The 26,044-nt window shown below is 39.9% G+C and overlaps 7 protein-coding genes across 8 annotated transcripts; 4 read left to right on the forward strand and 3 right to left on the reverse strand.

Moving 5' to 3' along the window:
- The first annotated feature begins 2,053 nt into the window (after nt 1-2,053).
- On the forward strand, nt 2,054-3,530 carry LOC132794524 (uncharacterized). The gene has a single exon (XM_060805044.1). It carries the CDS (start codon nt 2,215-2,217, stop codon nt 2,881-2,883), a length of 669 nt encoding a protein of 222 aa, XP_060661027.1. The 5' UTR covers nt 2,054-2,214; the 3' UTR covers nt 2,884-3,530.
- An 842-nt stretch (nt 3,531-4,372) lies between these two features.
- On the forward strand, nt 4,373-6,114 carry LOC132798604 (transmembrane reductase CYB561D2). Its single transcript, XM_060810529.1, has 3 exons — nt 4,373-5,020; nt 5,084-5,276; nt 5,338-6,114. Exons 1-3 carry the CDS (start codon nt 4,682-4,684, stop codon nt 5,640-5,642), a joined length of 837 nt encoding a protein of 278 aa, XP_060666512.1. The 5' UTR covers nt 4,373-4,681; the 3' UTR covers nt 5,643-6,114.
- Nucleotides 6,115-7,965: 1,851 nt separating this feature from the next.
- On the reverse strand, nt 7,966-16,888 carry LOC132798624 (protein spitz). The gene is made up of 2 exons (XM_060810553.1): nt 16,647-16,888; nt 7,966-9,521 (listed from the first exon to the last, which is right to left on the reverse strand). The coding sequence occupies exon 2, from the start codon at nt 9,241-9,243 to the stop codon at nt 8,449-8,451; it is 795 nt and encodes a 264-aa protein (XP_060666536.1). The 5' UTR covers nt 9,244-9,521; nt 16,647-16,888; the 3' UTR covers nt 7,966-8,448.
- Nucleotides 16,889-17,195: 307 nt separating this feature from the next.
- Nucleotides 17,196-18,634, forward strand: LOC132798623 (uncharacterized). Of its 2 annotated transcripts, none has more exons than XM_060810552.1 (2): nt 17,196-17,486; nt 17,559-18,634. In XM_060810552.1, exons 1-2 carry the CDS (start codon nt 17,298-17,300, stop codon nt 18,474-18,476), a joined length of 1,107 nt encoding a protein of 368 aa, XP_060666535.1. In that variant the 5' UTR covers nt 17,196-17,297; the 3' UTR covers nt 18,477-18,634. The 2 variants fall into 2 exon arrangements, with proteins under 2 accessions (XP_060666535.1, XP_060666534.1); XM_060810551.1 differs by having other exon boundaries at nt 17,200-17,486; nt 17,550-18,634.
- LOC132798625 (phosphomevalonate kinase) lies at nt 18,622-19,531 on the reverse strand. The gene is made up of 2 exons (XM_060810554.1): nt 19,200-19,531; nt 18,622-19,134 (listed from the first exon to the last, which is right to left on the reverse strand). Exons 1-2 carry the CDS (start codon nt 19,271-19,273, stop codon nt 18,648-18,650), a joined length of 561 nt encoding a protein of 186 aa, XP_060666537.1. The 5' UTR covers nt 19,274-19,531; the 3' UTR covers nt 18,622-18,647.
- A 107-nt stretch (nt 19,532-19,638) lies between these two features.
- On the reverse strand, nt 19,639-21,580 carry LOC132798622 (E3 ubiquitin-protein ligase Hakai). The gene is made up of 3 exons (XM_060810550.1): nt 20,936-21,580; nt 20,376-20,875; nt 19,639-20,310 (listed from the first exon to the last, which is right to left on the reverse strand). Exons 1-3 carry the CDS (start codon nt 21,321-21,323, stop codon nt 19,804-19,806), a joined length of 1,395 nt encoding a protein of 464 aa, XP_060666533.1. The 5' UTR covers nt 21,324-21,580; the 3' UTR covers nt 19,639-19,803.
- Nucleotides 21,581-21,944: 364 nt separating this feature from the next.
- On the forward strand, nt 21,945-26,039 carry LOC132798620 (exosome RNA helicase MTR4). The gene is made up of 2 exons (XM_060810547.1): nt 21,945-23,190; nt 23,255-26,039. The coding sequence occupies exons 1-2, from the start codon at nt 22,101-22,103 to the stop codon at nt 25,327-25,329; spliced, it is 3,165 nt and encodes a 1,054-aa protein (XP_060666530.1). The 5' UTR covers nt 21,945-22,100; the 3' UTR covers nt 25,330-26,039.
- Nucleotides 26,040-26,044: the final 5 nt, after the last annotated feature.

The following is a 26,044-nucleotide window of genomic DNA, read 5'->3' on the forward strand; positions in this document are numbered from 1 at the left end:
ATTTAAAAACAAGTAAGAAAGCTACAGTCGAGTGTGCCCGACTTTGAAATACAAGCTACACATTTTAAGTAAAAGCAAAATATTGGAGTATTATTTTTCAATACAAAAGTAATTCTTTAATAACTTCGACAGTTTTTATCAGATGCCAACTAAATTTTAAGGAATCACAATATTATTATTGTATATAGCAAAATTGCCGACTCACTTTTTTTATTCGAGTTTCCTCAATTTATGATGTCGAAAAAGAAATTATAGCTCTATCTTCTTTAATTTCTGAGATCTAATTGTTCATACGGACAGACAGACAGACGGACATGGCTAGATCGTCTCGGATGTTGACGCTCATCAATAATATAATATATATACTTTATAGGGTCGGAGATGCTGCCGGTACAAAGTTATAATACTCTCCTACTCTATGGGTAGCGTGTAGATAAAATATTTTTGAAAATTTTTAAAGAAAATAAGTAAAAAAGCTTCACTAAGCCATGCCTTAAAAATAAAGAAGTTAAAAAGTTTCAAAATGGATTTTCACATTGTCTTTTCCAACGATATCTTTTTGCAACAAAAAAAAAACTAACCAACATCTTGTTTATTTCGTCCTTTTACAATAATGACATGCGACAGTTACACTATATTATTGGCGTTATAATTTACATCGTCAGCTCAGTGAAGTTCTCGTTAGATCCTTCGATATTGCGTGGGGAGCTCTTTGCCTTTTCGTCTATCCCTTCATTGCTCAGTGTCGATTTGTTCGGATTCCTTAATAAACCAGAAATTACATAAACAGCTCTTAGGCAGAAGAATGTCGTAGTGTGATGCGACGGTATGTATCCAGAGGTACTCCCTTCCAAAACTGTAACTTGAGCACCACTGCTGCAACCAGTCCTAAGATTTTGGGGTTTCATCGACTTAAATGCTCAGAGCCCCCTCTAGACAGAGACCCTGCAAAGAAGATAAAAGTCTGTGGCTACTCGGGTCATCTAAACTATCCTGATAACGACAGTGAACAGGTTAAACCACTTCCAATTTTATTAATCCTTAATTTCTATACAATTTATTTATTAAATTAAAATAAATCACTGAACTGATACTCGAAAACCACTCAAGCAAATTACTCTATATCTACCGATAAGAATTAATTTTGAATTATATTACTGAACGGGTTCTAGAGTATCTGCATTGCATAATTCTAGCAATAGAGAATGCTTGTTGAATCTAGACAGAAAATGATTTTGCACTATTTTGTAGTTTATTATTAGCTTGTGAATTTGACGATTTGAGTTTCCGAAAACTGTAAACTCATATCGCAAAAAGAACAGATTCCATTGATCGGAATAGCTTTTCTGAAGTGGCAAGTAGTAAATAGAGTCTACCCAGTCTACTTGTTGCTATAATATAGAACACTTGTTCAATTCGTACAAGTACGTACACTCATATCTAAGTATAGTAAAGCATTCTCATGCTTGTCTTTGCGTAGGCGAGTCTATAAATTATCATAGTACGTGCGATTTTGCAATGTGATAAGGCTTAATTCAAACAAATAAGTGCTACACGTATAAGTGGCTAATTAATTTCGATGACATGGCTAATTTCCAAAAATATTTACTCACATAAATACATTTAAATATTGTATGGACATACTTCAAAATATGCATATGATCCACAATGGCTAACGTGCGCCTCAGCACACACTCAATACCCGATCTATATGTATGAATGGACGTACGGATGAATACTATGAGTATATTCGAATGTACATTAACATTATCTTAAGTGTTGCAACCCAAGTTGTGATGCAGTCGCAGTCGCAGTCGTTAGTGACTGTGATGCTTGATTACTTCAAATCGAATTGGTAAACGTTGGCAAACGTTTGCGATAACCGATTGGACAGTATCGAATGTGAACGTGCCAGTACTCAATTATACATATTAATCCTTTAGGTTGTATGCATTATAATGGTAAGTAGTGCGACTGATACTGATAGCGAAACCCTACACCTACTACTTATGCAACCGTGTATGTGTGCGCATATATAATATGTACATTGTTAATTACGGTCAATAGAAAAGGTTTCTTCAAATTAGTTGTCTGTCCCTCATGCGTGGGAGAAGTTGACATTTGGATAGTGAAAGTTTAGTGCCTGAAAAGGATTTTTGTTTTTGATTTAAGACTTATTAAGATAGTAAAGTGAAGAGTCCAACAATATACACCATGGTAACAGAAAAATCCAACTCAACCAGTGTCCTGCAACACATCGAGGCAGGTCTAAATGTCCTCAATCAACTGTGCATCGGCTTTATTACATTTTGGATATCCTGGAACTGTCTACGTGTTGGCTTGACGGGCATTCGCCTCCACGTCTGGCTGGTAACCTTTGGCTTTGTGTTTCTGATGGCCGAGGCCATGATGTGCTTCTACAATGGCAACTGGCTAACACTCCGATACACTCGCAAGCGCAAAACCGCCATTCATGTAGTGCTCCAGATTCTTGGTGGCGGCATGGGCGTAGCTGGTTGCCTCGTCCAGCTGATACGTGACGACTGGTCCATTTCAGTGACCACCCATGCGAGATTGGGATTCGCAGCGTTTATTCTGTGTCTAATCGCCCTCTTAAGTGGAATAACCGCTGCTGTGGCGCGCAGCATGTCCAAGCTTGTGTCGCCGTTGGCCAACAAAACGTTTCACGTAATTCTGAGCTTGGGCACATTTGTGACTGCAATGCTTGCCCAGTTCTATGGTTATACACAGACAGGCATATTTAAGGGACAAGGACAAGACTTTGTTATACTTATGCAAGTTGTAACGATGATCGCTATGGTCCTAACTTGCATTGCACCATTCAAGTCGCTGTATCACAAATTTGTTAGCTTCACAAGTTAAGCACATCGCATAGAAGCCTGAGATTTTAGTTCCTATTAGTAACTTAACAATTTATGTTTAGAGCTCACTTATTATTATTAGCTAAGTTAATAAAATGCGAAGAATTTAATTCAAATACCTGTTTAAATTTACGTTCGTCATTCAGTGTTGGTTAACTCAAGCTGCTCATCGATTAAGAATGCGTGAATCGATGTTAATTATCGATTTTCTAATTTTTAGGCGCCAAATTTGCAGAATTTATGTTTCACTAGCAAATTTAAAAAATAACCATAATTTTGTTTTTATATTTGAAGACGTATCCTTTTTTGCTTCGACAGTAAAAAAAAAATCAATACACTAAAGTTTCGGCGTACTATATGGGCAAATCCCAGAAACAGTCCACCAGCGACAAATTTTTAAATTTCACATTTTGTAATTTTTCTTTATATGGAACATTAATGTAGATATCGAATTTTAAGAATTTAAAGCAAAAAAAGAAATTTCGATCATTATAAATGCTCAAATTTTTATCAAACCCAATTTTCATTATAATTTTCATAATTTTACTTACATTCGTGCTCTGCGCACACTTTCAAATCCCTATTGTATTCTTCACAATTTTTTGACTCTGCTTGGGCTCACATACAAATCAAAAGTAAATCACGCTGAAATAATTGTTAAGCACATTTATGAATATAATAAATAATGTTTAGTTTAAATAAAAAGATGTTTGTCTTATGTTAATGCCAGCGAAAAAAGTGTAGCGTGCGACACGTAGCGTGCGACACAATGGGTTTACGGCTTTGCTAAAAATCTATAAACATTATTAAGACCAAACGATCGGTTTTTGTCTTCTAATATTCTTAACTTTCTTTAGGATATTAACTTTCATAGGGTTTATTTTGCAGAATTCGCTAAAAATTGCGTTTGAAATGAAAATTTTGAAACTAACTTCCACTTTGTGTAGTGACTCCAGTGAAATTAAATCTTATACCCTCCGAAAGTACTCTCAATTCACTCTAAACACATAACAAAAGTTTACGGTAATTCTTTAAAAAACCCCCCAAAAAATTTATTTTCATTAGCTAAAATCGTGCGAATGTAACGATTTCAATCAATATAATTACATTAAAAAATAATTCAAAATTTTAAACAAATACATAGTATATTTTTTAAAGAAAATAAACTTTTATAAAAATTCGATTTGGTCACGCTGCTGATAATGTCAACAAATAGCTTGCGGTTTTCTAATCAAATGTTAGTACGTCTCTGCACTTATAGATCCTCATATTTACATTATATTTGTATGTATGTAGTTTAATCGCGGTTGGTGCGAATTTGAACAGCTTCCCCAGAGGAAATTGATATGGAATGCCATAAAAACAAAAGCTGAACTAATGTTCTTATTTGTGGTTTGTGGACGAACACTTACACACCTAAATAAATACTTATACAGAAATAATTATGTATGTAGTATATTGCCCTTATAACTGGCAAAAGTACTTGATTAGTTGAGTAATTTACGGCAGTCAAGCTAGTCAATGGGAATTTTCGGTCGCGCTTAAACAATAAAAATAAAAACAGAACTCGTGTCGTTCGGCATTGACTTTTTTGCCTGCAATATAAACGAAAAAAAGCTAGCGCCAATTTGTATTTCATACTGATAGCTAATAGTCGCAATTATCAGTCGCCAGAACTCACAGAAGGTGTTTGTTGTACATAATACATTTAACACAGAAATAACATTATTGCTTCACATTGTGATAAGAGCTCTGCTCAAATTAAAAATACTGAGCTGGTAAATTGTAGCGTCGCTACAATGACTGAGCATCACCTGCCGGTCACTAACAATCAGACTGTCGTCGATTACGGAAGCACGACGACCACGCCGATATTGAGTCCAACTCAGAGAGCCGCACGCACACAACGATTGCCATCCTTTGTCCTTCTCAACGAATCTCCAACTCCCCAACGATACACAAGAATGTCGCATAATACGTTACACGGTGAGACCCAAGGGACTGGGGAACGTTTGGAATACTTCCTAAATGTTCTCAATCAGATGTGCATTGGATTTATAACCATTTACATCTCGTACATTACGCTGCGAACCGGTCTGGCCGGCACTTCCCTCCATGCCTGGCTGGTCACCATTGGGGTGAGTACTGTAGTTTTGTCCTGAATATGGAATATGCTAAGATCACTTCTCTCTTTGTTGCAGTTCTCCTTCCTAATGGCGGAAGGCGTTATGGTCCACTATGGCAACAATGTGTTAACCAATAGTTACAAGCGCAACACCAAGACCACCATACACTGGATAGTTCTAACACTAGGTGGAACCTGTGGAGCTGCTGGAGCGCTCATTAAAATGATACAGAAGGGATTCTTGCTGCAGTCTACTCATGGCAGACTGGGTGAGTAATCAGAATTCACTCTGGCAAGCGCACCTGGCAATAATCCGGTTTTACCCTGTAGGTATCACTGCCTTTATACTCTGTTTGTTGTCAATGAGCTCGGGATTGGCAGCTCTTTGCTCGCAACGTGTTAAGAGAGTGCTTACGCCGCTCTTGAACAAAGCATTGCACAATTTCTTGGGATTCGCGTGCTTTGTGATTGCCCTGGTTACGCAGTACTATGGATATGAGACCGGCTACTTCAAGAGTCGCTCTGAGTGGGATCTACGGATATTGATGAAAGTTGTAACACTCTTATCACTAGTCCTGTCCAGCATTGGTCCTCTCAAGGCATTCTATCATAAAGTAAAAGCTCTTTCGAGATAGTGCTAAAATCTCGCTATATTTTATAAGTATGAATACCAGTCGCTGTGCAATGAGATTCTCTCAACGCTCCCTCACATTTCCGTTGAGCTTTGTTTACATAACAACAAAAGCGATCATACAATGGAAAAATCCCCAATGCGGCTCACTAATTAGTCAAGCATCTGGAATTCCCCGCTCTAAAAATGCATTTTACAGTCAACTAAAACTTTTTACATACACAATCGATTTTGTATATTGACAACTGAGCTATAGATAAGAATCGCCAGAACATTGTGTGAAACACGTACTCCTCATATGTGAATCCAATTTGACAACAAACTTTCATGTCAAAGATTAAAGTGTCACTGTCACTCACAATGTTCCACAATCACACATTTTAAAACCCAGAGGAGCGGATATCTCTATGAGTATAATGTTTTAGGCTTCGAATTGTATTTTGTACTTAATAAAGAGACCTAATTTTAAATATGATTATTCAAAATTTGTTTTATTTTTTTGTTTTGTCCAATTGATGATTGTTATTCACCTCTATAACCACATATTTATTATGTGATGACTAACTACTTTTAATTGATAGGCATGTGATAAAAAGTTCCGGTAAATTTCTTTTTCCCAATTTTACGATTGAATTATCAACATGGACTAAAAAAAAGTATAGTTACGTCGTGCATGATTTTCACAAAATATGGTTATCTGGAGACTGTTAATACAATCGCAATCAAGTCTTATGATTTATACCAGGCACACGCAAGCTACTTCTAAATAATAACAGCTAAAACCGAATTGGTAAGACAAGAATCGGACAGTAGTATCAGCTGGGTCAATGTAGCAATGTGTACTCTATTTGTTCTTATATCGAGCCTTTCGCATGGAAAAAACGTAAGCAATTTAATTATTTACACAATATCTTTTGACAATTTCCAAACAAATCTACAAAAAAATTATTAATGATTAACTAATTTAGTTTAATTATAATATTGCTAAATTCCAACAACATTGGTGTAATTTTTATAAAAACGTTCTTTAGTTCAAGTAAATTGAACGTAAGGGAAATTTATTTTCTACTTTTCTTTTTCGCTTTTTGCAAAGGCTTTTAATTGCAGCCTAAAAGTATACTTCACATTTGGTCACGTCGCGTACAAGAAAACGTCGGCCAAATGGACTCCGGTTGTTATGCCTTATGCTGACGAATAAAAGCTATTGGAACTATTTTCACGACGTAGATGAGTCAAATTAATGCTTCCCGTCTTAATCGGTCAGTTTCATTTTGCAATTTAACAAATTTCTATTCGCAAAAAGCAAAATGTGCTCTTGAATACAATAGTGCACCACGACTCAGAAAATTTGCGAAAGAGGGTTTTGAGACACTAGTATATCGCCTCAAAAGCTTTTGATCTGAAGCACTTCCGATGTTAGTAGCCCAAAAGAAATATTTTTTGACATATCTACCATATTTCCTAAATAACTGGTCGATTTGAGTTTCAAATAACACGGAATATAAGTTTTCAAATTAAATTGATTTTGATCAGCTTATTGTAGGCAAGAAATAATTTTTTTGGTAAATCACAGATTGTTTGTAATGGGAATTACCCAGCCTCTGTAACAGGACAAAACGGGTAGGCAGGATTTGTACATGTGCGTCGATTATAAATCTCTTAACGGCTACTAAAAGGCTGTGACTTCAGGAAACTTAAAAAAGAACTATTTAATTGGTTAATAAAGATAATTAAATTCGTTGATAAGATAGTTCATACAGTTATACTAAAAATAAAAAGGTTTAATCATTGTACGATTTAATTCTAATAAATTCCACGCTCAATGGCGTTGCCAATACTATAAATCATTTGCAGAAATTATAATAATTCAATAATAATTAAATGTTGGTCCTACAAAAATAAGCGATTTGTCCCATTTATAGAGGTAGGAGAAATTTGTAAACTCGTTGACGCTGCCCATAAGGCAAATATGCTTTTCCGTATAAACACCTATATTTATTATTGATAAAGCTTCATAAAAAAGGATGTTACTTAGGAAGTTATTAAAAATGTAATTTTTTATGGCAACACCTTCAGCTGTTTAATTGGATGACTATCTGGTATAATTTGTATTTAATGATTTATAGTTATACCAAATAGACCGGTTGAGTACAAAGTTATTTATTCTAAGCAAGTTAATTTCCTTGGTAAACTAGTATATTTATTTAGTTATTCTTTGAACCGTTAACATTTCTATCCAATTCTGGAGCACTTTGAAGCTTCCTCATTTATCAACGGTTTCCATTTTATTTACCAAATAAAAGATTATGCTTTCTTTTACATAAATAGTTTGCAAGTGCAGTATATTTAAAAAAAATTCAATACATTTCGTACATATCTAGTGCGATAAATAATACTTGGCGTGTTTTTTTATGTTTGTTCGTTGTGGATGTGTTTCGATTTGGGTACGTATATCAGTTAAGAGTAAAATAAATATAGCTATAGCATAAGGTATAAACAATACGTATTCGATCCATAACAGAGAGCACTCAATCAATTTAGATGTTTGAGTTTGGAGTTAAAGATGTATCGAGCTTATATGGTTTCAGGCTGCGTACAAGGCAATAATACCGGATGCATTGGAATCCGAGAAGATATAACTTATGAGACGTAAGCGTTAAATGGTGTAGTACTATTAACCTACGACTAAAGCACATAGAAATTCGTAAAACGCTTTTTAGACTTTCACACATAATAGGCAAGGTGAATCATTCAATTCTATACAAATTGCATTCGTCGATCTCGAAGTCTATACAAACACATATTGGAATTTAAAGCTTCTGGCTACGCCTAATGGCAAAAGACATCAGGGCATGCTCCAGCCGCAAGTGATAAGGGAGCTGGCGCTTGGTAACAAGAGGCTCATCACCGTCACCACAGCAGTGATCACGGCAGCAAGCACACATTTCCTGATCACTGCTTTCATCATCGTCCTGCTGAAGCTCGCGCTCCAATTCATATGCCTTCTTCGCAGCACGTTGCTCGAAGCGCAAATAAAAAGCGAGACACACAAAGAGCATAAAAACGAGTGCGCACATTGCACCACTGGCAATGCTGGCCTTTTCAAGCATAGGACGCGGTCGCTCCGGCAGATAGGATCCATCAATTTCCTTGTATTCGCATCGTTGACCCATGAAACCAATGGCGCACTCACAGCTGTAGACGGGTTGCTCGGCAATCTTGACGGCAAAGCAGTGAGCATCGTTCAGACAGTACCAGGCATCAAAGTTATCTGGGCACTTGTATGTAGAGAATGTGATGTTTGGTCTGGGCGTTGTTGTAGTTGTCGTTGTGGTTGTTCTAGGTGTGGAGACCATTGTGGGCGAAGCCTGTGTGGGAGGCAACGCCGTGCCGGACATGGATGATGAGATCGATGGACGCGGCTTGGGCACAGTGCGACTGGAGCAGGCCTCAATAATTGCTGGACAGCCCAGAAAGCTTATCAGCAATAATAGCAGCATAACTCCCATTCTGTACTTATCAAACATTCTTGGTGTCATCACCATAGAAGCTGTCGTTGATGTAGAAGTAGCTGCTGTTGTTATCGATGTTCTTGTGGAATGCATTTACAGTTTGTATAGCTTCACTTTCTATTTGGTTTACAAGTTGGTTTGGTTTCTCTTAAAATACTATTAATATATTGTACATAAACAAATAAAATAAAACTATCACAAAGCTTAATCGAAATCGTTCAGCACAGTAAGCGAGGCGTCGTCAAGGATCTTTGGAATTGTGTCAATTGATAATATAACAACTTGTATTTCGGAATTTCTATCAGTGTATTTGTATTTTATCTGTGTGTAGGAGTGTCTGGAACGTAAAGTTGATTTGATTCACGGCGTATCTGTGAAAAAGACATCAGCGCATTAGAAATATTTAAATATACAAATATTTTGAAAATATAATTTTTACTCAAAAACCAAATTCTTAATAAGTCATAATCAATAATAACTAATGGTATTCGCGACTCTAAAGATAGCGGTTTTTAAATGATATGAAATAATTTCGAATTTCAGCTTAAATGATTTTCATTATTCATGGTACAATTCAATTCACATTTTTTGGCACCAATTCACAGCAATTGTATTGTTTTGTTTTGTTTTTTTTATGTTGTTTTCCGTTGATTATCCTAGCTCATCAAAGCTGGCTGTGATATGCGTCGGGTATCCATATCACAACCACTTGATGAGGCTTAGATAAGCAACATCAAATTATATTTGATGGCAATTATGTTATTCGTGTTGTATAACTTATATGGTAAATAGAGAATATATTTTCCAGAATAATAAAATATTCTTCCTGAATAATAAAATTGATTCCTTCTATTTAAAATCGAAAGAGGGAGAGAGCGGTACAGAGAAAGAAGTGATATTCTTGATAGTGTAGAATGCAGAACATGTTTGCTTGATTCGATAGCTGATTAATTGATTAACGGATTTGATTGATGTACGTTACATTACGCTAAGCTCATCAAAGCTGGCTGTGATATGCGTGCAAAGTTTTTGAAATTCATTTCACAACCACTTTGTGAGCGCAGCATGAATGTGCCAATAATCTTATGCAGGAGGAGAGTGATAGGTACAAGTGGCATGTGTGTGTGTGTGTGTATTTGTCTTTGTGTGTGGCAGAAGATTGCAGGTTGCACATTGACAGGGGATCTTCAGTCGGAACCGGAGTTGGCGGGGCGTGACACACATGAATTAATTTTCCTGAATGATAAATGGAATGAAACATTTTGATTACAACAATAACACATGCATCTAGTTTAAGTTACATTTGGATGTACAACAATTATTTTCATTGGGAGCTTATCATTGTTGTGAGCTTCGTGTCGCTCCTCAAAGCTGGCTGTGATATGAATAGGCATAAAAAGGCAAACATTTCACAACCACTTTGAAGAATGACACAATTCTCTCTCTCTCTCTCTCATCCATTATTGCCCTACCTATTGTTGTTCGTTCAATGCACACGAGGCGAACTCTCTTTCTCCTCTCTCCCTTGTATGCGCTGATGAGATGCTTCTCTTACTTCTTGTTGTTATATTTTAAGTCTCACGATCAGTGAACGTGTCACGCCGGTTCTTGTTCTTGTTTTTCCCTCTTGTCGGCGTATAACAAATAAATAATAAAAAAAAAAAAATAAATAAAGAAAACAAAAACAGCAAGAGCGACGACATGTTGATGTTAATTATGCTAATGGCGTTAGCAATGGCGAAGATGATGGTGGCGATGATAATGACAACTGTTTCTGCTGATAATACACAAATCTGAATGGATGAAAGCCTTCAAATTCGTGCAAAATGCAAAATGAATAAAAAGCAATTTTGGCGTACGCTATATGATGATGATAATACAATTGACCACAATAACATCAACAACATTAAGAGGAAATAATAAATATGATAATAGTGATCACAGTACACTGACACCGACATCAACATACACATAAAAACAACAATAAACAATCAATACACAAACAACGTTACTCTTGGCGCGCTCATTGCACTCATGATCATGAGAAGTATAAAAAACGACGCTGACACCAAAGCGCCGTCAATTTGTCGCCAATTTTGTGATAACGATGAAATAGAAGTAATACGTGTGTCCCATAAACAACCGCAATTGAGGCAACAAAATGTAATAAAAAAAAACCAATTGTCACTGCATTTGATTTCATTGAAAAACTCTTTGGTCTTCTGGTACGTACTTTGATCCGCGCATCATCAGAAATTAAATCCCTATATTGGCAAAAGGCAGGAAGCCGCATAAAGTAAAAGTTGAATAACCATATGAATTGAGATTCAACTTGCAAAAACGCGTAGGTCAAGATCAGCAGCACCAGTTTATTGCATTTGCGCTTCTTCGGCTGGCCACCATTAATGCCGACAAATAGGAACCCAGTAAGCAAAAACAACGCCGATGAATGTCGTTGTAGTTTTCCGTCAGGTGGCAACGCTTGCGAAAGCTAATAATTCTTGGTCAAATGAAAGAAATAGCAAATACAAGAAATACGCTGCTGCTACGTGCAAATGGAAAACAAAAACGAAAATGCGGCATAGCAAACTCTATCTAAACAACAACAAATATGTTTATACATACATACATACATGAGACAACTGGCACCGCACAACAAGCAACAGCAACAACACGCGCTAATAATACTGTGCTTCAGCAGACTTCTGCTCGGGTCGTTGCCGTTTAACAGCTACTGCACCGCTTACTCTCACGCTCTCGCTCTTTTTCGCTTTCTCTTTCGCTCTCTCTGTTTTTATGTTGTTGTAATTTTCATGTTGCCTTGTGCTCTTTCTTTCTTGGGCGTCGCTGTACGAGTTCGTTGCTCGTTGTATGCTAGTCTATGTATACATATATGTGTGTGTGTGCGAGTGCATGGAATTGTGTGTGTGTTTAGAAAACTGTAAGAAAAGCACAGTTTGTGAAAACTGTGGTTAAAGCTGAACTCCACCACATAACGTAGCAGCACCAGACAGACAACACACAGACACATCCAAGCATACATGCACACAATCACAATCGGCATTTGTTGTTGCCGTTTCAAAAAATTTTACCGGTTTTTTGCGTAAAAACAAAGCGCAAAAAACAAGTCCTACTAGTTTCTGTTGTCGGGTCTACAGAGCAAAAGAGACAGCAAGCGTAGACACTTAGTGGCGACAACAACCAATTTTCGAGGTGTGTTGGATAGTGTGCATAAATGTGTGTGAGCATCGGTGTGCGTGCGTGAGAGTTCAAGTGCATGCGCTTGTATGTGTTTATATCTACACTCCGACGTCGCCGCGCAGGGAGAGTACATAATTTTTTCTTCTCATTTTAGCTGCTCGTTATGGCTGTGTGTGTGCTCCGTGCGTATGTGCGCGCGGGAATGTTGTCAAGAATTCTAAGAATTTTGCCAAAGCGAATAATGGGGCGCGGGCAAAAAGCAAAAAGAATATAAAGATTATGACGAATAAATATGGTCACACTTTTTATAGATGTTTTTTTTTAATTCGTAGTGTTATCCAATTGTGATGGGTACTGCTGCTGTCCCAAAAAATTACAATTTCTCAACTTTTGCGTATGTATGCATTGTATGAGAGACACGCCTGCAGGCATCTTTTTTCTTTCTTTTTTATAAACCCACATCAAATAATATAATTTTATCACACTATTTTACACTATTTTGCAAGAGTACTTTTTTTTACAAATATTCAAGCTGTCATTGATTACCAACAAATTATGATACTATTAGAAATAACAAAATCACTAGCATGACGCCGACACTGCGCAACCATAAAGTAGAGTGCAAGCAGAGAAGCAGCACCTCTGAAAACACGACCGCATCGCAAACACTGTAAAAGACAACTGAGGACTGCACGAAACCGTACCAAACCGTACGAAAGCAAAGAGCATGAGAGCAGAGCGTGGCCAGACTGCTTAAATAAGAGACCAACGAAATCAGACGCCAACGCCGCTGTTTACTGCTGCTGGTTGCTCTTAGCATCTATCTATGTGTTGTATGTTCATGTGTGTATTCGTGTTGGCAGCGCACAGCTACGCAAAAAGGCTGCAAAATAACATAAATAACAACAACACTCGCGCACGGCTTGGGGTATGTTGTTGTTGTGTATTTCAGTGTTGCCAGAAGGTTTCGCACGCTATACATAGTAGGATCAACATGTTGACACCGCCACCGCCATCGTCGACGACCAGTTTAGTTTGGAGGAGCAAAAAGCACACAAACAAGAAGCGACGCAGAGCAGCGGCAGTTTGCCATCAAATTGAAGCAGGTAGGCAAAACGGGACGAACAGGATGAGACCCAGACTTGGACAACGACAACTTCTACCGTCGCCGTTGTTGTTATTGCTGATGCTGAGCTGAAGCTTTTTGGTTTTGGTGAATTCGTGGAAATCTGTTCGATGCGCAGGCGCGCACGTAAACAACATTCCTCGAGGCATTGCAATGGGTAGTCGGTTCCTCAGTCGCAGTCTCTTTTATCTCCTTCACATTACTTTATGTTGTGTGCCCGCCAAAAATAAATCGCGCGCCGAGCATGCCCATGTTGCCAGATCATTTCAAGTGATTTGAATTTTCAAAATACGTTAACATTTTGGCAATCGGCAATTTCATTCAACATATATTCATTTGTATATTTAAAATTGCGCTACTTCAAGTTTCCGGTAACACAGAAAACGTTTTCCTAAAACAAGTTAGGAATGCGGCTTCAAGTGGGCCGACGACAACATTCCAAAAAAGCAACAAACATAACCTAACGTACGTCACGAGACAATTCAGATGTACTCTAATCTGGGTTATCTACGAATCTAAACTAAAAATAAAAAACACTTAAAACATGGAGCAAGGATTTGACATTTAATTATATACATACATACATATATATATAACTGCATTCCACTCTTTTTTTTATTAGTTTCAATTGTCGTTGTTGCACTTGTTGTGTGCATAGGACATTGAACCAGTGAAGAGAGACAAGAGAATGCACGCAACATTAACTCGAACTCAATGACAGCAATTTACACCAACTACTAAAATCAATAAATAATGCTCTGAGCTTGCAAAGCGCCTCATACACTCATACAATTGCCAGTGTGCCGACGTCGATGACGATAAAAGGTCATGCGAAAGAAAAAAGAAATGTTGCCAATTTGAGATTGGGGCTGGGTCGTCTAGTCTGGGTCGCGAGACGATGACGACGTCGGCGTTGTCCGCCGACTAGACAACACATCCCATGCAAATTGTAGACACTAAACTCACATTTACGTCTTGCTCTCTCTCTCTCTCTCTCTCTCTCTCTTGCAGTATTTGCATGCCGCTCTCTCTCGCGGTGTAGAGTTCGACGGCCTTCTTACGTAAAGCCAGCAACAACAACATGACGCGCAGCGGCATTTTTCTTCTTTCTAATAAGCCATAGCAAGGGGAGCCCCAGAGAGGATAGTAGCGTTGCCACATCGGTCGAAGCAGAAAACTCGTTTTTGTCTGCTCGTCGCTTCTACACACACATGCACATGCACATATGCATAAGTGTGTGCGTTTGTATCTTGCAACTGTACAAGAACACGAAAAACTACAGCAAAATACAAAAAAAAAAAAAAAAAAAAAACGAACACGGCGCAGACGCCAAATGAACGCTCCCCGCTTGTTGTCTGACAAAGTGTCCGTGTCTGTCGTTGTTTTGGACCAACCGCCTCTCTCTACATATATCTTGCTCTCTTTACGCGCGCGTGTAGTGTGTGTGTGTGTGTAAACGATTTTATTTTTCTGAATGTAAAGGAAGTGGCACGTACTGTACACAGCACACCGCCGCTGCTTGCTGCTGCTCCGGTCGCTACTGCTACCGATGAGGGATCAAAGTTAGGGAGTGAGAAAAAAACGACGCTGCGGTGGTGGCAAGCCAAGAAAAAGACCTGAGGCAGCGCATGGGGCTAAAGCTGAATTAGCAGTGGGGAAAGAGAACGGGTGTGTGCAGCATACCTACTATAAACAGGAAATTGAATTTACAAACACATACACTGTCATACATACACACATTTTTACTTATGTATGTATACTATACAGCAAATTGTTGATGAAACGGCAAGCGGACGTGCTGCTTAATTGACTAATGGGCACACGAGAGAGAAAGAGAGAGAGAGTGGCTTAGCCGTGGAGAGAGATCAGACAAAGTTGATTGAAATCAATAGTCGCCAGTCGCCGTACAAGTGTTTGTACATGTATATGTGTATGTTTTATGTGTGTGTGCCAGCGAATGGAATGTGTAAAAAAACGCGGCCAATGACGGCAACGGCAATCAAACAAAGCTCGCTATGTGGAATTCTGGAATGTCCAAGTATCTTCTCGTCGCGTGGAGACTTTTACGTTTCGTTTGCCGTCTCGCATTGTCGTCGTCTTTGCACCTGACACGCGCAGGCGGTAGACGCACGCAGAGACAGAGAGGCACACCCTGCAGCCAAACTACGATGGCAATGGTGTCTTGATACTGAGTCGACTATTTCCGCTGTCGTTTGACCCCAAGTACATCCATACATAAATTTACTCGTATACATACATATATGTATACATACAAACAAACACATATTTAGTATGCATATGCACACATACAATCTATGAAATTAAAAAATGTTGCTCAATTAGATCACGCGTCTGTTTACTCAAATGCATACAAAATACATACATCCGTATACATGCATACAAGTAGTCTTCATTGTGTATGTGCAACTTGCATCGTAATTGCAGATGGCGACAGTGTAGTGTGTAGTTTTTACTCGCAAATGCGCAATGAATGAAATTTCGTTGTTTTCAGCTAATACAGTCACAGACACATGCATTCTCACTTACGCACACATTTATTTATACAGTTCGTATACATACAAAGGTATATATTTGGAGCAAGAGAGAAAGTCTACAATATGTCGCGGGACGACATCGCGTTGCCAACTGCATGAACAAATTGTTTACTTTTTTCGCTTGCCGGCTTAAAACTTATATGCTAAAATAATAAATGAAAAAAATAAACTTACAAAAAATAAAAATTTGCACAATAAAAATGTCACTCGATGGCTGAGCACTAACCTACATTAATGTTAAACAAAATGTTTCTGTATATCCAAAGTAGTTGGCAACACTGTAAACTAGTTTATTTTACACGCAGCCTCAAACTCTCCGCATTGAGCGACACATGGTAAATAGAGGGGTGTGTGTGTAAAGGAGATGGCAATTGAGAAAAAAAACCGACAAATACATACGAACACAAATTTACTGCCGTTTGTGGTGCGCCTTTTGCAGGGGCCACACACAAATGCACACACACATACACAAATGATGCACAAGCGTTGTTTGCCTACTGCGCAAAAATGGCCGAAATGATTTTCCTTGACGGTTTATTGACGAATACTAGGCATTCCCATTTATTTTTATATTTTTGTTGATTTAGCGGAGGTAACAATTCCAATAAACTTACATTCGGTTTTTGCCAGCAACCTTCCGCCGCTTTAATATTACGTTTTTACATACTTTAGACACACGCGCACATTTCTTTTCATTAATACTGTTTAGTATTCTAACTTTTCGTTGATTTAAGAAACAATTGAAAGGCACACTATTTCGCTATTTGTAATATTTTATCCATCGGTCAGACTTTTTTTCTTAAAAACAAGAGGAGCTTACTTAAAGCTGTTCTATTAAACAACTACTGTGTCGGAGTGTGACCATAAACGAAATGTCGAAAATACACGTAGAAACACCGACGATATATAAGAAATATACTAAAAAAAATCTTAGGAAAACTCTAAAAACCATTTATTGTAAGTCGTATTGCAACTTTTCGGTCTAAGATCGCACTGCATTTTACAGTATTTTTAAACCAGCTAAAAGAGTTTGCATTTGGAAATTATATAAACTCGCAAGTTTTTGTTTGTTTGCGTATATAAAATATATAATATATCGATCTTTTTAAATAATGTAAAAACAGAGTTGCCTGCAGCAAATAAAAATTTTATTTTTGAAATCGATAAATATATCGACGCTAGAAACGACTCCCGCATTTTTCATTTCAAACTAGCGCATTTATTGTATATTTTTCCGAGTGTTGTGTCGATATTAGAGCGTTAAAATGGGCACTAAAGTTACAAAAATGGATGGCAGCTACTTACCAGATACACAAACTTTAAACAAATTGCGCATTGCGAATACTTCTGTCCCAAATCAAGAGATTGAGATGTTAAACACAACCCCTTGCCAGGGAGACAATAAAGAGTTGCTTGATCCACGCTCCCCCAATGGCTGTCGCACCCCCTTAAATGTAAGTATGCTAAAAAAATACTCAGGTTGGGACTTATATGTATATACCTGCTTTACTTCAAAGTTTTTGCAGACTGAACCCCAGATAAAACACGTAGAGAATTTACCAGTTGTAAATGAAAATGCTTTTGCGCAGCTACGCAAGCGTTTGCTTAAAGGCTTTGCCCTCAACGATCCACGTTCGCCGCAGCTGAATCGCACCCCTCTGATCCTCGATGAGGCTATTGATCGCACACTGAACATGGATGATACATTTTCGGATCTGTTTGTAGAGACGCGTGTGCCAACAACCACAGTTGAAGTCGAAACAGTTGAGCAGCAACATGCTGAGGTTGGTGAGGGACCTTCTGTGCATAACAACAGCTCGCTGGAGATTGTGTCACTGCCCTATGATGAGGAGGACACCATGCCTTGTGACATTGTGTTGCAACAGACGCCACCACAACTGGGCTTTGATCCTCGCTCGCCTAGCGTCGGCGTGGAGCGTACGCCCATCATTTTTTGCGATGATGAAGAATCCGAGGAACGCGAAGCACAGATGTTGGAGGAAATTCTCGAAACGCTGACTCTCAATCTTAGCAACGAGAGCAGCATGGCTTCGTTTGTGAGTGCGGCTGAAATAGCTCTAGATGAACCACAACAACAACCAGAAAAGCCAGCAAATAAACACTTGGAGCGTGTGCGTCTAGGTAACAAACGTCGTGTGGCACCACGCAAACCGGCACGTGCCAGTAAATCGCAGATCTATGTCGATGCCAGCAGCAGCACTCCAAAGAGCACCCCGAAAAGCACTCCGAAGGGCACTCCGAATGGGACACAACGTACACCACTTTGCTGCATCAACAAAAATCGAGTCCACTTGCGCTCCCGCTCCGTGGATAAGGATACGCGCATCAAGACGCAACTGCCATTGCAGTGCTACGACGATCAGCTCAATCCCAGCGAGCGTGTCAACGTCACCAACTTGCGCATATTCAACATGGAGGGCTAGACTGGAAATATAGAAGATTGTATACTAAACACGTTTAGTAGGATTTTTTGCCTTAACTTTTAAGCACAGCCACCACCAACCATTTTTATATTTTATTTTAATTAAGTACATTTTACATAAATTTATTGCTCCAAAAATATATTTGCTAATTGGTTCAAGATTCTAGTACTTTCAGTTAAGCTGCAAGTTTGTCATCAGTCGCTCAATAAGTTTCTCTCCGCTTTTGTCCTCCGAATCGTTCTCCAGTTCCAGATCGAAGATGCTGTCGTCTAAATCACACTCGGAAGGCACATCGTCGACACCAGCTGTAAATTGCCAGCCCCGCGCTTCGCGTGTCGCCACCTGCGAGGTTAATCGGATTGTGTGAATCATTTGATGGCCGTAGGTCTCGTAAAACCAGCGAATGTCGTTTTTACGCCGTATATCGCTGACAATCACATAGTCAATCGACTCTAGTGGTGCCTTCTTCATTGCTGCGCGGCAAAAGAAGCCGTAATCCTTGCTGCGGACCTCATCACTCCATAGAATCATATCTCTTCTATACTGTTCCTTATATGGTCCATCGCTGAGCATAGCATTGATATCTAGTTTTAGTTTTTCTGCCCATTCCCTTTTAATGGGTTCGGAAATGCGCACAATTATCGCCCGATTCGCCAACCTGTTGACAACGTATATAAAGAGTTTACACTATGGAGTCAAGATCTATCAATTCATATAGCTTGCCTATTAAGTAATCTTTCGGATATGAAATCTTTGCCACATTTTCGTTTGCCACTTATTAACAAAATCTTGCGCATATTTTCAAAACTTTCACTTTTGTCTGTGCAAGTTTAAAACTTGAGAATGTCCGGCTCAATGATGTTTGCTGCTTATATTCACAGTTGAGTCTGGGTTAAAGTCATTAGCTCATTGTAGTTATGTTAATTTGGCAGACAATTGTTTTTTGTTTCTTAGAATAATTGTTTACGAATTGCTCTCGGTTGCTCACTGCATGAATTATCGTTACGACACCAGTTATCGATAACGGCTAGTTTGAATGCACTTATCACTTTCATCCTGACACTCAATAAAATTGAAGAAAATGATAATATATAACAAAGTTATTATTTAAATTTACTTTATTGGACTCCATAATATTTATAGAAAATGTGTATATCTAGGGTTACCATGATTAATCACTGAATGATATCGATATCATCGATAACGACAGTACCGCGCGCATTTGAATGATCCATTTTATATACACAAAAATTACTTTTTCTATACAACTTTTTATTTGTACAAAAGTCATTAGTGTAGACGTTGACCATTATGTGTATCTGTATTTTTATCTATAATATTGCGATTGCTGCCAGTTACTGCTTGCCGAACTGCCTGGCTCATAGCCGCCTGGCATCTGTGAGGGATTTCCCATATTCGCGGAATTGCTACCTGCGACTCCTGATCCGACTACGTTAACACCACCACCAACTGTACCACTCGATCCTGTCGTTGGTCCTGCTGTACCTGCAGTACCTGTTGAATTACCACCAAACGAAGCCAGAACACTACTGTAATAAGAAGCATCTGCCACAGACTCAGATTTATGGTTTGCCTTCTTCAGGCTCTGATGCAGAGAAGCCTTGCCTTGATGACAGTCCTGGGCATTGGCATTATTGATGCGTGCCAGATTCGCCTGTGTCAGAGACGAGTGCGTGTGAGAGGTGCTGCGATCTGAAGAACCTGGAGGTGGTATAGAGCCAATACTATTAGCTAACGATCCGCGAGCCGTTGAGCGTTGCTGCTGCATGAGAACGGCAGCGACGGACGAGGCGGCGGCTGAGGACTCAGAGAGCTGCAAGGGCAAGGCAAGCATTAAACAGGAGGGAGCTTGTGTTATGTGCCATAGCAATTACTCGCCTTGCGTTGCTTTAGCAACTCCAGGCCGCTCATTTCCGTTAGCTTAGACTCAACGCCCGAGATGGCGCCCCCAGCAGGTGTTAATGGCGGCTGTGCCACATGCCTGTGATTAATGTGCGCCTGTAAATCTCGCTGTGATAAATAGGTGCGACGACACCCAGTGCTGCCATAACGACTGCCTCCATGTGTGCACATGAACACTGTGCCGAGACCTGACTGCTCCACGCGCAAAACCTTGTCGCTACATCGCGGACAGCTCTTGATGGGCTCGGCGCGAGCGCATTTGAGGCAGAAGACATGCTTGCAGGGTATCATGCGACCATAGACAAGTATGGGTTTATCACACTGATCGCAGCAGTGGATCATCGGATTGAGCACCTTTTCACCGATCAGACTGACTTTGTGGTTCCACTTAAGACGCAGCATTGGTTCGGGCGGCCCGCGCGACAATGTGGTGAAGGTTGGAGCTTCCAGCTGCGAGATGTCTGCTTCCATATCAACTGCAACCAAACATTCTTAGCATTTTCTGCAGTAACATCACCATCATAATGTCTACTTACTTGTTTGGGTCAAAACAGGAGGCGGTGGCAGCGGTGCTACCTGCTGTGGCGGTGGCAGCGTCAGTGGTGGCGTCATATTGTCAATGGGCGTCGCTTGCTCTTGGTCAACTGTTGGCATCTCCACTTCGTTCTCCTTGTCAATATCTTGCATCACCACATCATCAACACGATCCAAGCTGCTAGGACTGTCCTCCATGGCTGCTCCATTGCTGTTTGCCACGGCGAGCGCGACATTAACACCGCCAACGCCACCGCTTTCGTATGTTTCAATTGTATTGCTGGTATCATCACTTTTTTTTCCGCGTCCACGACCACGACCGCGACCTCGTCCGCGTGCCCTTGAGCCACGTCCACGTCCGCGACCGCGTTTTACTTCTTCGGTGTCCATTTAACGTTTGTAAATTCAATTTTCTGCACCTTTGTTATTTTTTCTGCGTCCGCTGCCGCTGTTGATCTCAGCGTGACTGCAGGTTGTTTTTCAAAATGTGCTATTTTAAGTCGGGAAATATACCAAAATATACCACTCATATTATGGTATGATACAATTTTATTAAAAAAAAACTTTTAACCACTCCGAACACTTATTTTATTTTTATTTATAATTTTTTAAATATGATATCTAGATTGTAATTGAAAAAAGAATTTTTAGGTAAAGCCATAAATTGTAGTAACCTTTATGACATGTATAAAAGAATTGTGTTGTTATAATAACTGTTCCCAATGCTAAATACATAATAGAAAAATCTTAAATTTATAATAAAGACGAATGTCTTAAATTACTTATTATTTTGTAGAGGCAATCGAATTTTTGAGATGCTGATATTGTATGCCGCTGTTGTGTTCAGTTTTGGTTAAAAACGATACATAACTGTTCCCACTTCTTAATATTAAACCGCGTAATTAAAGTTGGGAGTTTTAGGTCATAGAAGTGGAATAACTTCGAAAAAATTATTTAAAAATATAAATATATTTGATTCTTTTTAATGAAGAATAAAAGCATTTAAACCACAATATCTGCTCTAATTTTCCTGTGGCACGACAATTATCGATATTTTGAAAACATCGATTGCATTGATGGTTCCTCATCTCTAATGTGGCATTTCACATGTTTTCAACGAGGCGAGCGAGTTCAGGAAGTGTTTTTTCGTGTTTATAATAAGACGCCATGGACATAGATGAGCTATTCGACTGTTTCGATGAGGTGCCACCAGAGAGTAAGCTGGCGCCACTACCCTTTGCCGGTGCAATGTCGACCACAGAAAACGATGAAGAAGCCGGCGACAAAAAACCAAGCACTAGTAAAGCTTTAAAACGTGAAGCGACTTCAGATGCAGCCTCAGACAAGCAGGCAGATGATGAAGAAGAGGAAATATCAACGAAACGCACACGATCCGATGACACAAAGGAGGGTGAGGGGAATAGCTCAGATGAGAAGGATGAAAAAGTTGAGGAGATGGATGATAACGCTATTGATGCGCTCCGGGTGCGCATTACTACCCATCAACTCGTATCGCCCGAGTCGTGTACACATGAGGTGGCCGCCCATCCCGATCACGAGTATATTCCACTTCAACCATTCACCGGGGTGCCCGCCAAGCAATATCCCTTTGTTTTGGATCCGTTCCAGAAACAGGCCATTCTCTGCATTGACAATTCCCAGAGCGTGCTCGTGTCGGCGCATACATCGGCAGGCAAAACAGTGGTGGCGGAATATGCAATTGCCAAATCCCTGGCAGCCAAGCAGCGCGTCATCTACACAACGCCCATAAAGGCGCTGTCTAATCAAAAGTTTCGTGAATTCACCGACGAGTTTCAAGATGTTGGTCTCGTCACTGGCGATGTGACTATCAACCCATCGGCCTCCTGCCTGATCATGACAACAGAGATTTTACGTAATATGCTGTATCGCGGTAGCGAAGTTATGCGTGAAGTAGGTTGGGTAATCTTCGATGAGATTCACTATATGCGCGACAAGGAGCGCGGCGTTGTCTGGGAAGAGACGCTCATTTTACTGCCCGACAATGTGCGTTACGTCTTTCTCTCTGCCACCATTCCGAATGCCCGACAATTCGCCGAATGGGTTTGCCATTTGCATAAGCAGCCGTGTCACGTTGTCTACACGGACTATCGACCGACCCCGTTGCAGCATTATATATTTCCAGCTGGCGGTGATGGCATCCATTTGATTGTTGACGAGAAGGGCCAGTTCAAGGAGGATAATTTCACCACAGCCATGGCTGTGTTGGCCAATGCAGGTGAGCACTATATGATTAATTATTTTTCTTATTAGTTGATAGCTCAACGGTATTCTTGTTGTAGGCGAAGCGGCCAAGGGTGATCAGAAAGGACGCAAAGGTGGCATCAAGGGTCATAATTCCGGTCAAACGAATATATTCAAAATTGTCAAAATGATCATGGAACGCAACTTCGCCCCGGTCATTATCTTTTCGTTCAGCAAGAAGGATTGCGAGATTTATGCTATGCAAATGGCTAAACTCGATTTCAACACACTTGATGAAAAGAAACTAGTGGATGAGGTGTTCAACAATGCCATGGATGTGCTCACCGAAGAGGATCGTCGCCTGCCGCAGGTGGAGAATGTGCTGCCATTGCTGCGACGCGGCATTGGCATCCATCACGGTGGATTGCTGCCCATTCTGAAGGAAACTATTGAGATTCTGTTCGGGGAAGGCCTAATCAAGGCTCTCTTCGCCACTGAAACTTTTGCCATGGGCTTGAACATGCCGGCTCGTACAGTTTTGTTCACAGCGCCGCGCAAATTTGATGGCAAAGACTTTCGCTGGATCAGCTCGGGCGAATACATTCAAATGGCTGGACGAGCTGGTCGTCGTGGCCTTGATGATAAGGGTATCGTTATACTGATGATCGACGAAAAGGTTTCGCCCGTCGTCGGTCGAGAAATAGTGCAAGGCAAGGCGGACACGTTGAATTCGGCGTTCCATTTGACCTATAACATGGTGTTGAATCTTCTGCGCGTTGAGGAAATAAATCCCGAGTACATGCTTGAGCGAAGTTTTTATCAGTTCCAGAATCAGGCTGCACTGCCAGGTCTCCACGACAAAGTGCAGGAAAAAACGAAGGAACTCAATAAGCTAAGCATCAAGGATGAGCACAACATCGCATCGTATCATCACATACGAGATCAGCTCGATATAAACGGCAAGAAATTCCGCGAGTGGCTCACAAAGCCACAGTATATAGCACCCTTCCTACAACCGGGTCGCTTGGTAAAAGTCTCGGCGAGCAAACAAGAGTACGACTGGGGCATTGTATTGAATTACAAGAAGAAGGAGGAGCCAAATCGTCGCAACCCCGTCAAAAATGATCCGGGGCTGGTTCTTGATGTTCTGCTTCATGTGAGCGATGCATCGGCTAAAACTGGCGATACCGAGCCCTGTCCGCCAAACGAGCGCGGAAGCATGGAGATTGTGCCAGTTGCCAACACGCTTATCACACAAATCAGTTCCATTCGCGTATACTTTCCCAATGATTTGCGAACTGCCGATAATCGACGTGCGGTGCAAAAGACCATTCAGGAGGCCAAGAAACGTTTTCCGCTGGGCCCGCCCGTGCTCAATCCCATCAACGATATGCACATCAAGGATCCAGAGTTCCGTAACATTGTTGACACCATTGCGCAGTTTGAGAAGCTACTCGAAGAGCATCCGTTACACAAATCCCCTGAGCTGGAGCGTCTTCACAAGCGATACATGAATAAATTGACATTGCAGACGGAGCTGAGCGATCTTAAGCAGGAATTAAAGGCAGCACGTAGCCTGCTGCAAATGGACGAGCTCAAGTATCGTAAGCGTGTGCTACGACGCATGGGCTACTGCAAGCCTGGAGATGTAATTGAGTTCAAGGGCCGCGTCGCCTGTGAGCTGAGCTCCGCTGACGAGCTACTGATCACTGAGATGATCTTCAATGGTGTATTCAATGAGCTTTCAGCGCCACAGGCAGTTGCACTACTCTCGTGCTTCGTATGCGACGAGAAGTCGTCGGAGTCACCAAAGAGTGCTACTGAGTTGTCTGGCCCATTGCGGGCGCTGCAGAATCTGGCGAGGCGTATTGCCAAGGTGTCCTCTGAGTGTAAGCTGCAATTGGATGAGGACAACTATGTTGATAAGTTCAAGCCCTTCCTCATGGACGTTGTGCTTGCCTGGTGCAAGGGATCCACGTTCCTCAGCGTCTGCAAGATGACCGATATATTTGAGGGCTCAATTATTAGGTGTATGAGACGCCTGGAGGAGCTGCTGCGTCAACTGTGTCAGGCCTCAAAGACTATTGGCAATACAGATTTGGAGAACAAATTCTCCGAGGGCATTCGCCTGTTAAAGCGTGACATTGTGTTTGCCGCCTCACTCTATCTATAAGGTGTGCTCTAATATAATTTGTTTATATAGTTAAGAATAAAGAAGAACTTTATTAACTAATTAATGTGATGAGAACGAGGGACATAAGACACGCAAAGCATTAGCATTAAAGGACATTTTACAAATGAATTCATAGACATTGCATTACGAATACGTGTGTGTTTGAATTAATTATATAACTAAATGAACTTATGGTAATGTTAATGTAAGTGAATTTTCTATGTTTTCATAAACATGTATAAAATAGATCGTATAATCTATATATATGATATATACATAAACATAAACACACTTCACATGAAAACATAAGAAATTATTGGACGGTTCACACTGATTTGTATGGTCATTGGTTCTATATATGCGACACATAAAACATATATAAATATATAGTCATATGAGTAACCTCACTTAATGCTAGGGTAGATCCACAAAAGGCACTTATCTCTCAGTTTGATGAGAATTTCTATAGCTGCGCAGATTGGGTTGCTTTGTTTTATTCAAAAGAATGTTTGCTTAACTGCTTTTTGGATTTTCTTAAGCCTACAGCATTACAATTATAGCTTATTGTAGATTTATGTACATTGAAATGCGACTCCTCGATTTAAGGGTTCAGCAATTCTCTGGAATGTCATTGATATGGATTCGTATTCGTTGGGTTGTCGAACTTAATAAATAATATAGAAAAAAATATTTAAAGAAAATAAAATACAGGATA

This window comes from Drosophila nasuta, chromosome 2L (genome assembly GCF_023558535.2).
Source record: "Drosophila nasuta strain 15112-1781.00 chromosome 2L, ASM2355853v1, whole genome shotgun sequence".
Taxonomy (NCBI): domain Eukaryota; kingdom Metazoa; phylum Arthropoda; class Insecta; order Diptera; family Drosophilidae; genus Drosophila; species Drosophila nasuta.